We start from the raw sequence: 11,103 nt of genomic DNA on the forward strand, positions 1-11,103 counted from the left end.
TCATGCCTGGGTTTCCTTTGCCCCCGATACCTACCCCAGCCACCCTGAGCTGGGGTAGCAGCCAGCTAATTAATCCCATCCGGTTATTATGTGGGGATTCTTCAGGATAAAGGGAGGTGGGGAAACCAGAAGGGGGACCTGGGTTGATGCAGCACTGGGGCAGGCTGATGGGTAATGACAGTGCCTGCCCTCAATCCTGGGACACAGGGGTGGGAACGTGTCCTCCCTGGCACTGGCTCCTTCTGCGGCTGGCTTCTAGCCTGCTGGGCACTTAGGTAGATAGCAGCATGGGCAGGGGCCAGATCCAAGGACCTGTATGTACCCCAGAAGCACACTCCCAGACACACCATTCCATCACAGGGCTCCCAATGATCTAATCTGGGGGAAAAGTCTCCCCCTAAACACATACATTCCCCTGACATTCAGAGGTACCTCCTCCTTCCCCTGCCCCCAAGCTGGACCAGAGAGGAGGTGATTCTGGCCCTGAGCCACAACCCTCCCTCCCCCTTGCCTGCCCTGTCATTCAGACATCCAGGTTCAGACCTGGCCTCTGAGAGCATCTCCCATCCCTGTTGCCCCCAGAAGACCAGGCATTCCAGCACCAGGGAGAGCTAGGGTATCTCTAGGACCCTCGCCCCCATCCAACGCTCAGTGAAGTGAGGAATCATCCTTGGGGAAAGGGCCTTGGAGAACTTCAAGTTCCAATACCTCGTTTTTACAGTTGGGGAAACTGAGATGAGGAGAAGGGCGTGATTTGCTCAAAGTCACACAGTTAGTTGAGGCAGAGCTGGGGTCTAGAGCAAAGCTTCCTGGATCTTTGTAAAGCGCTCCATTCCACTAACTCAAGCTCAATTTCTAACCCTACTGTAGGAACACAGGAAAAAATAGATAGATATCTTTATTTATATTATATATATATAATACACATATGTATAACATCTTTAAGAAATAGACACACATCACTAGGTGGAAGATTCCAGAGCACTGCAGACTCACCAGCCTTGGGCCTCTCCCTTCCCTTGCCCAATAACTAGCCCTGTCACCCACAGGGTCTCACCCGAGCCCTCACCTTCTAGGTCAGCCCAGCAATGCTGCCTGTCAAGTCCCGAGTCCACCTCCTCAAACTGCCAAGTTCTAGGAGCTGATTAGAACTTCCGGGTTTTGATAACGGACAACTCTGGATCCCTGGAGCCTTGATTCCTTTTGGCATTACAGAACCACAAAGCAGTCATCTATCCTCATTGAGAGTTTCCACTCCACTGGGCAAACTGCAACCAGCACACCTCAGACATCAGAATTGCCAATCCTTCCCTGACTCTGTGATCAATCTAGAGCCACAGAATCTTGATTCCTCTGGACATTCTAGAATGGCACTTAAAAAAGACACAAAGCCTGTGGATCATGTAGAGCGTTGATTCTCCCCCTCGGTTCGATGTTCTAGAGCCAGTGGTCTGGAGTTATCGCCTATCAAGAACTCCCAATCTGTCACTTTAGTCCTTCTAGACCCACAGACTCTCCAACTGTTTTGTGCATTCTAGAAGCATAACTCCTTAGTTTCTGGAGTAGTCCAGTCTCTGGTCACAGCTGTTCTAGAATCCCCAGTGCTTGCCTCTGTGGTCAATCTGTATTCACAGAATCTCAACACTGGGGTTTTCTGCAACCGCAAAGTCTTTTCCTGACTTGCAGTCAACATTCCTTGTCATTGGTCAATCAATATAGTCTTGAATTCTTGGGGCATTCCATAACTTTCCCTCCTTAGGTCGTCTAGAAAAAATGACTTGCTATGTGGTTGGCTGAGTCGAGAAGAAACAGTCCCTTGAATCTTAGGTCAATTCAGACCAACAAATTCTTCATCTCTGCTGCTGCTTGAGAACAGATGACTTCTTCCCCTGGAGGTGGGCTGTACGATCATTTCATGATCCTGCTTGACAAACCAAACCAGCCACCTAGAGGAATCTAGAAATACCAGTCCTTGCCTCTTCGGTGGTCTAGAATTCTGGATCCCTTATCTCTGGGGAGACTCAGGAATTGGGCTGACAAAGGGGTCTCAGGAGGGAGCACAGAATTCAGAGGAATTAAGGTCCAGTATGTTCATTGGTAGGTCCACTAGATGTGGCAGAATATCACCAGCTAATAATTTACCCAGCAGGCCTGTTGGTCTTAGGAAACACCTGCCCTCATCCCAGGAGAGGGCCCAATCTCTCCATCTTGCTACCTCTGGGAAAGGGGTACGAATAGGGGGGTACCAGCTTGTATCATGGGGGCAAGGTCAGCGCCAGGGTTGGTGTGAGTACTCGGGGGCTGGCAGCCCTGTCTTCTGCCTCTGCCGCATCCCCCTCCTCTTCCTCCTCTTCCTCGTGGCAGCAACTCAGAGCAAGTTCATTCTCATAGCAAAATGCTGCCAGAGAGCCGGGGAAGCCAGACTTGGGGCTGTGGGAAGCACGCTCTGCCCGTTCGTCCAGCTCCTTGGCGCTGCAGATGGGTGTCCCTGGGACCTCGTAAGTGCGATGGAAGTGGCGATAGTCAACCTCGTACTGGGAGCCACGCTGGAAGAGGACCGGCTCAAAACGATGTCCCCAGAGCAGCTCACCAGGGAGGTAGGAAGAGCGACACTGTGTGGTCATAGCTGTGGCCTCGACCATGCCCTCGAGAATGACCACCAGCTCAAAGTCAGCCCGGGCCAGCTCGGCGCGCCCTAGTTCATACAGAGGACTGGCGGAGTCGATCTCATGCACGATGGTGATGGGAGACACAAGGAAGATGCGATCGGTACCACCATCAAAGCCCACGTCCACATCCTGGTGGTCCAGCGGTATGTACTCACCCTCCGGGGTCACGCGAGGCTGTAGCAAAAGGCGAGTGGCCAAAGACAGACATTAGGGAGCAGAGAGATAAATGGAGACAGAGACAGCGAGAGGAGGGGAGAGAGATGCAGAGAAAGAGGAGGGCAGAGACCAGTAGGTGTTGGGGTGTGGGGAGAACATGAACCCAGAGAGAGGGGGATGGTAAGCCAGAAAGAGAGAAGGACAGAGACCCAGAGAGAGGGAGATGGAGGTCCAGGGAGGAGAGGACGGAGGCCCAGAGACTCAGACAGGGATTGAGGAAAGAAATCCGAGAAAGACAGGGGAGAGAAAAAGAGAGGGACAGAATGACATTCACACAGACCCACAGAAATCAGCAAGACAGAAACGGAGTTAAAGAGACAACAGAAGATAAAATGACATCCAACCAATGACATCCAGCAATTGGAGAAGGAGAGGGATAGAGAAATGGCTTTCAATATATGGCCAGAGAAAGATAAACCAGGATGGCAATCTAGGTCCAACAGCCTATGTTTCACCACTGCCTCAGGCTGGGCTCTGGGCTATCTACCCACACCCCCAAACCAACTGCCTCCATCCCCTTGTGTGTCTGTGTATTTGTGTGGGGTGGGGGCCTAAGCCCAGGCCAGGTGTTGGCAGTTTCACCCCATCTACCCACTGGTTCCATACCCACTTCCCAGGCCATGTCAGCACCCCAAAGACTTCTGGGAGAGACAGTGTCCCTCCTGGTCGTGAATCCTGGTGTTTCAGTCAAGCAGGAGACAGAGGTGGGGGGGCTGGGGACTCATTCTCTTGCCACTGTCTCCGAGAGCCCCCAGAGGCTGCTGGGAGTTGTAGTTCCCACCACAACCCCGTCCTCCCTCTCACCCCAGTCCAGCCCCAGACCAGAGTTCTTAAGTGTCTTTACTTGCAAGGCAAGGGCAGCTGCTGCCCCAGAATTTGCTTAGGCAGTTTGACCACAATTCTAGAAACACAATTCTAAGGCACCTTCATCAGGGCGCTGGAAGGAGTCGCTGCCCCAGGGACCAATGGGAATTGTAGTTTTTTGTTTGTTTTGGGTTTGTTTTTGTTTGGTGAGACGCTAAAATTCAAGAGTTTCCCAAACACTGCCCTGTACTTCTCTGAGCAGGAGGCTGGTGGGAGAGTCTGGGCCCCTGAGGTGGGGAATGAAGTCTCTCACAAATGATGCCCAGAGGCCATGGAGAATTGTGTTCCCTGACTCTGCAGGTGTGAGTTGAGTTGCACCCCGTCCTCGGGCCTACATCTCCCACAAGCCCAGAGGGGTCTGGCCTCAGTCACAGGTCTCTCTCTCTGCCACAATATCTGCTGAGAATCGTAAACCTGAGCCGTGGTTTACACCACCCACAAAACTACAACGCCTCCTCAGACCACCCCAGGTGGGCAATTTCCCTGCCCCCAGAAGCTTCTGGGAATTGTAGTTCAGAGCCTTTACCGTCCAGGCGTGGACCTCGCAGGTCTGGATTTCCCACAATTCGATAGAGGGCCCATCCTCAATCCACAGGGAGCTCCATAAGTCTCAAAATCTGTCTGAAGTCTAGGCCTCCAGGAAGAAATGATCAGAGATCTTTCCCTTGGGTTTACATCTACAACATCTCGGGGAGCCATCCTCAGCCCACAAGGTGGGGCGGAAGGGGCCCTGCCCCCAGGAGGCTGCTGGGAATTGTAGTCCAGATCCCCTCTAGGCTCCACGCAACCTGTCCCTTAGACCTACAACTCCCACCATCCCCCAGGACACCTGCCCCCCGAACTCGTGAAAGGGCCCGCCCACCAGGGGGCGTGGTCTCCCGCCGGGACTGTCTCGCACCTGCAGCAGCTGGGCCCGCACGTGGGCCTCGACGAGGTGGCTGCGGCGCAGGTTGCCGACGCGCCACATGAGGCAGAGGCGGCGGTCGCGCAGCGCCACGACGGCGTTCTCGCTGAAGATCAGTGTCTCGTTGCGCTTCTTGGGCTTGGCCATCTTGGCCATGACGGCGCCCACGACAAAGGCGTCCAGCACGCAACCGGCGATGCACTGCAGCACCACAGCGGCCACGGCGGCCGGACACTCCTCGGTGACGCTGCGCACGCCGTAGCCAATGGACGTCTGCGTCTCCAGCGCGAAGAGGAAGGCGGCCAAGAAGCTAGCCACCTGCGAGAAGCAGGGGGCGGTTGGCGGTGGGGCAGCCAGGTCGCCGTGCAGGGAGGCGATGAGCCAGAAGGCCAGGCCGAAGAGCAGCCAGGAGGCGAGGAAGGAGCAGGAGAAGAGCAGGCACATCCAGCGCCAGCGCACGTCCACGCACGTGGTGAACAGGTCGCTCAGGTAGCGCGCGCCCTGGCCGCCCAGGTTCACGAAGCGCACGTTGCAGTGCCCGTCCTTCTTGACGAAGCGCCCGCGGCGCCGCCCCACTTGCGACTGCGCTGGCGCCCACCCGTTGCGGCACAAGTCGGGCCCGGCCTGCTCCTCATCTCCCGCCCGATTGTTCGCCGACTCCAGGGCGCCGCTCAGGCGGCGCAGGGCCCTGGCCAGGCCCATTGGGCGGGGACACCCCCTCCACTTGGCCTAGCGGGGGGCGGGCGCCCCGAACCTGCGGGGACAAGAAACGGGCAGCCACGTCAGGGCTGCCGGAAATGGGGGAGCTCATTGGCCATCATGCTCCCTGGGCCTTAGTGGCCTCATCTGGCAAATGGGTGGAAAATCAGAACAGTACAGCATCAACACTGGTGGGGGAATTCCCTGGCAGTCCAGTGGTTAGGACCGTGCGCCTTCACTGCCAAGGGCGCAGGTTCCATCCCTGGTCGAGGAACTAAGATCCCGCAGGCCGCACAGCGCGGCCAAAGCAAACAAACAAAAACACTGATGGTAATACTATAGGAGATGGTTGTGTAGCAACATCAGGAACACAACTATAGCCATAGCAGTACTGTGTTACAGCAAGCACTACAGTAACTAGAGCGGACATTTATACAGCACCAGACACTGTTGTGAGCACTTTACATAAATTTAGATATTTGAACCTCAACAACGTAGACGTTATCACCCCCATTTTACAGATGAGGAAACAGAGGTACAGAAATAAGCTGGGATTTGAGTGCTAGCAGTCCAGCTCTGGAGTCCATGCTCATAAAATAAAGACTAAGCGGTCACAAAGAAAACAAACTTACGGTTACCAAAGGGGAAAGGGGCGGGTGGGGGTGGTGGATAAAATAGGAGTTTGGGATTAACAGATACACACTACTATATATAAAAGAGATAAACAACAAGGACCTACTATATAGCACAGGGAACTATATTCAATATCTTATAATAACCTATAATGGAAAAGAATCTGAAAAACTATACATATATAACTGAATCACGGCTGTACATCTGAAACTAATACAATATTGTAAATCAACTATACTGCAATAAAAATTTTAAAAATTAAAAAAAAAGGGCTTCCCTGGTGGCGCAGTGGTTGAGAGTCCGCCTGCCGATGCAGGGGACACGGGTTTGTGCCCCGGTCCGGGAGGATACCACATGCCGTGGAGCGGCTGGGCCCGTGGGCCATGGCCGCTGAGCCTGTGCGTCCGGGGCCTGTGCTCCACAATGGGAGAGGCCACAGCAGTGAGAGGCCCGCGTACCGCAAAAAAAATAAAATAAAATAAAAAAAGACTAAGTGGTAACTGCTGCTGTGACTCCAGCTTGGAGAGATGAGACCGGGCTCTGAGGTCACCTATAGCTCAAAAGCTCAGAAGGCACAAGCAACAGAAGGGAAAAAAAAGATAACTTGAACTTCATCAAAATTAAAAACTCTTGTGCTTCCAAGGACACTAAGATGAAAGTGAAAAGACAACCCACTAATGGGAAAAAATAGTTGCAAATCGTATCTAAGAAATTTGTATCTAAAACATATAAAGAGCCCTTATAACTCAATAAGAAAAAGCCCAATTTTAAAATGGGCAAAGGATCTGAATAGGCATTTTTCCAAAAAGATATACAGTTGACCCTTGAACAACATGGGTTTGAACTGCAAGGGTCCACTTATACACAGATTTTTTTCAATAAATACTACAATAGTACTACATGGTCTGCAGTTTGTTGAATCCTTGGATTCAGAACCATGGATACAGAGGACCAACTCTAAAGTTATACTCATATTTTCTACTGTGCAGAGGGTCAGCACCCCTAACCGCCATGTTTTTCAAGAGTCAACTGTACAAATAGTCAATAAGTATAGAAAAAGATAATTGACAACATTATGCCATCAGGGAAATGCAAATCAAAACCACAGTGAGATACCACTTCATACCCACTTAGGATGGCTATAAAAATTAGAAAAAACAAAACCAGAAAAGCATTAACAAAGATGTGGAGAAATGGGCACCTTCCTATGCTACTGGTGGAATGTAAAATTACACAGCTGGTGTGGAAAATAGTCTGGCAGTTCCTTAAATGGTTAAACATAGAGTTACCAATTCCACGCCTAAGTATCTACCCAAGAGAATTAAAAATAAGTGTCCAGGGGACTTCCCTGGCGGTCCAGTGGTTGGGACTGTGCTTCCACTGCAGGGGGCTCAAGTTCGATCCCTGGTCAGGGAACTAGAATCCCGCATGCTGTGCAGTGCAGCCAAAAATTAAGAATAAAAATCAAAACACAACAAAGTATCCACACAAACACTGTTCACAGATATTCATAGCAGTATTATTCACAATAGCCAAAATATGGTAACACCCAAACATCCATCAGTTGATGAATGAATGAATAAAATGTGGTCTGTCCACACAGTGGAATACTACCCAGTAATTTTTTAAAAAATGGCATGATAGATGCTACAACATGGATGAACCTTGAAAACACCATGCGAAGTGAAAGAAGCCAATCACTAAAGACCATATATTGTGTAATACCATTTATATGAAATATCCAAAATGGGCAAATCTGTGAACTGAGAAATAAGCCTAGTGGTGCCCAGGACTGGGGAGATGGGGAGCGATAGCCAGAGGAATGGGGTTTCTTAGTGGGGTGATGAAAATGTTCTAAAATTGATTGTGGCGATGGTTGCACAACTCTGAATATACCAAAAAAACACTGAATTGTACACTTTAATGTGTGAATTGTATGGTATGTGGGTTATATTTCAATGAAGCTGTTACAAAAAAACAAAAACATACAGTAAAACCCAGGCTTGGCCCTGGCTCTCAAATCGTGGGGAAACCTTTCTAAACCTGTTTCCTCAGCTGTAAAACGGGGAAATTGGATTTCATCAAGGTCAGGAACGGTCTTTCAGTCATATAGACCCAGGGCTCAACCTTGACTCAGTTGCTGACCCACTGTGTGCCTTGGGACCACTGGCTTCATTTTCTGGAGCCTCAGTTTGCTCATCTGTGGAATGGGGATTTAAAAAACAAAAAACAAAAAAAAACCTTGAAAGGAAGAGGAATCCAGAAGAAAGAACTTGGGCTTTTGAATCAGGCAGTTGTAGGTTGAATCCCAGCTCGGGCACTTACTAGCTATATGACTGGTGGCAAGTCACATCCCTTTCTGAGCCTCAGTCGCCTCATCTGAGAAATGGAGGGAATCTTAGCAGCTGAACTAGGAGAAGGGAGAGGAAGAGGGGAGGGGCCAGGCATGGACCTGCAGACCTCACTGCCCTCCAGCAGCTGCAGGGTTAACATCTGGCCCTGTGGTGGAGGGACTTCCGGGACCTGTCTGGGCTAGGGGTTAAATGTTTTGCACATCAGTTCCATCAATACCTACCAAGCACCTAGATGCTATAAGCCCCCTGTGCCAGGCTCTGGGGATCCTCATGGGCTTCTTAGCAGGGCTGGGGACACTCACTCCAAGGAAAGCGAGTTGTTAGTTGATGTCAAGTTCAACATCGACAGGTACCCACTCCCCTGCCCAGAGCTCTGCACTTGCTGTCCTTGACCACCCAGACAGCTCCACCACGTGGGATTTTCTTAGGCCCATACTGCAGAGGCAAAGCTGAGGCTCACGTCAGAGTGGACCGCACCTGGCTGTGTTCAGCGCCCATGATGTGCCCCAACTCTCTTTTTTTCAGCCTCAACTATTCTGGGCATTAGAGATCGTTCTTCCAGAAATGGGAAACTGAGGCTCGTCGCTGAAGGGGGCAGGTCTGACGTCAGAATCCAGGCTCTGACCTCGACATTTGCAGCCCTCTCCTGCCTGGAAGTCCCCACTATGCACTAGTCTCCTCTCAGGGGCCACCTGATGACATGATGGGGGAGGGGCCGCGGGGGACCGGAGGGGCCTCCTCACACGCAGTCACCCATCTCTGATGCAGGGACCCTTGGATGCAGGGGCTTTGCTTCTCACAGTAAAGCAAACTGAGGCGCTGAGGTCCATCCCTTGTGCCAGGTCCCTCAGCCAAGGAACAGCAAACCCTGAACTCCCATCCAGCCTTCTCGGTGCCAAAGCCTGAGTGACAGACCGGACCGCAGACTACCCGATCGCACACTCCTATTTCCTGAGCACCGATGTCCCAGGCCTTGCCAAGCTCACCAGGTATCTGCAGCCCGCCCGCTGCACTCCACCAGACCCCGCCGCTCACCTTGGCTGCTCAGGATTCTGGGAGGTCAGGATCATCACTCCGGTTCACAGGCTGGGGAGTGGGCTCAGAGACCTGGCCAGACCCACAAAGTGCCAGGGGTGGGCTGCTGCTTTGGTCCTGAGCCTTTCCAACCCAGGACTCTGCTTTCCTAAATCCTCCTGTGCCACCCTCAGCCCCATGAGGCAGATGTGATCTCGTCCATTTCATAAAGCAGACAGGAGGGGCCTTCACCTCTGGAGGGGTCCTGTCTGCATCCAACGCGGCCCAGTTCACAGGCAGCACATGGGACTCGGCCTCAGGGCACACACACCTCCCACCAGCAACGGCAGGACCCCAGAGAAGAGGACCCAGAGCCTGAAGTCCTCCCCCCCACCTCCCCCTGACCTGGGAGAGCAGCTTAATGTTTCCATATAAAGGCGACACGGGGCTTAAGATGCATCAACTTCACGTCAAAGTCACTGTCTAATCTGGGGCTGAGAAACCCCGCCCCAGGTGCCACCCCCCCTCCGCCCAGAAGCACTTTCACACGCTCCCTGAGACCCTGGCTGTACCCCCACAAGCCCCCCACCCCCCGCTCACTAGTGGGGTCTGGGCAGCAGGTTGGAGGGCAGAGATGGACAGGAGGGGATGTGGTGTGGAGACTGAAGACAGACGAGGGTACAGAGGCTCAGAGATGGGCAGGGAGGGCGAGTGTGGAGGGGCAGCCCTGAGATGGAGGGAAGGACGGAGACTCCCCCCAGGGGGTCACAGGAACCCAGAGGGGACAGAGGCCCGGAGAGAGAGGGGGACAGAAAAGAGGCAGGCAGCCTAGGAGCAACCGAGCAAAGAGAAGTGGAGACACAGGAGCTGTGGTGACAGAGTCAGATGGGGGAGAGATGGGACGAGACGAGACGCAGGATGAGGGGGACGGGGGAGACAGTGAAAACAGGCAGAAAACGGAGGTGGGCTCAGAGCTGGGGGGAGTGAAGCTGGGCGGGGGAGATCGCTCTGGGGCTGGAACGTGTCACTGAGTGGGGAACGGTGAGGACGGGCTGCAGGTGCCGGGGCAGACCCCCGAGCAAGGAAGCTGGGGGCGGGGACGGCTCTCCGAGCCAGGACCCCGGCCCTGGGGCTCTGTGCGGAGACACGTACCTGATGGGGCAGCCCACCCCCATGCCCTCTGCCGGGGGCTCTTCTGTTCGGGCCGACGCGAGCCTCTGTGGGTGCTGAGGTGCTGCGGCCCGTCCTCGGCCCCAGGGGCCTTGTGCCGGGTGCCGACCTCCGTGTCCACAGGAGGATCAGAGGCCTGGCCCAAGGGGGGGCAGGGGGTGGGGCCAGCTCCGAGCTGCAGAGGGGGAGCCAGGGAGGACGGCCAGGCAGGGCGGCTGGGCCTCGGCCCAAGCAGGCTGGAGAGGAGGCGGTGGCAGAGGAAAGACACAGCGGGAGGGGGCATGGAGACAGAGCTTGGGGGCCAGGAGATGCGGGAAGATGGGGACACAGATGAGGGAACAAAGAGATGGTGAGAAAGCGATCATGAGGGCAGTGGTGGAAAGACAAGAGACACGGGGGGCGTTCCGCCTGAGGTGAAGCCTTAAAAAGTTGGGAGGCACACCTGAGATCCCCCCCCAGAGACCCAGAGTGAGTTCCAGACGGAATAAGACATCGGGAAGGCAGGACCTTATAGCACCCAATGGGCTGGGGGTCGGACCCAGTGGCCTAGGGACAGCCGGGGGCCAGGTCCTCCCTCCTC

General features: G+C 53.5%; 1 protein-coding gene across 1 annotated transcript; it reads right to left on the reverse strand.

Annotated features, from left to right (window-relative positions):
• Window positions 1–887: 887 nt before the first annotated feature.
• KCNJ14 (potassium inwardly rectifying channel subfamily J member 14) lies at window positions 888–11,053 on the reverse strand. The gene is made up of 3 exons (XM_067719592.1): window positions 10,506–11,053; window positions 4,648–5,407; window positions 888–2,843 (listed from the first exon to the last, which is right to left on the reverse strand). Exons 2-3 carry the CDS (start codon window positions 5,353–5,355, stop codon window positions 2,256–2,258), a joined length of 1,296 nt encoding a protein of 431 aa, XP_067575693.1. The 5' UTR covers window positions 5,356–5,407; window positions 10,506–11,053; the 3' UTR covers window positions 888–2,255.
• Between the last annotated feature and the right edge of the window lie 50 nt (window positions 11,054–11,103).

This window comes from Pseudorca crassidens, chromosome 20 (assembly GCF_039906515.1).
Source record: "Pseudorca crassidens isolate mPseCra1 chromosome 20, mPseCra1.hap1, whole genome shotgun sequence".
NCBI lineage: Eukaryota > Metazoa > Chordata > Mammalia > Artiodactyla > Delphinidae > Pseudorca > Pseudorca crassidens.

Bases quoted from the DNA above. Each gene is read 5' to 3' on its own strand.
- KCNJ14 (XM_067719592.1), bottom strand. From the start codon at position 5,355: ATGGGCCTGGCCAGGGCCCTGCGCCGCCTGAGCGGCGCCCTGGAGTCG. The intron at 2,844-4,647 runs GTGCGAGACAGT...CTTTTGCTACAG, and splicing joins TGCGGGCCCAGCTGCTGCAG to CCTCGCGTGACCCCGGAGGG.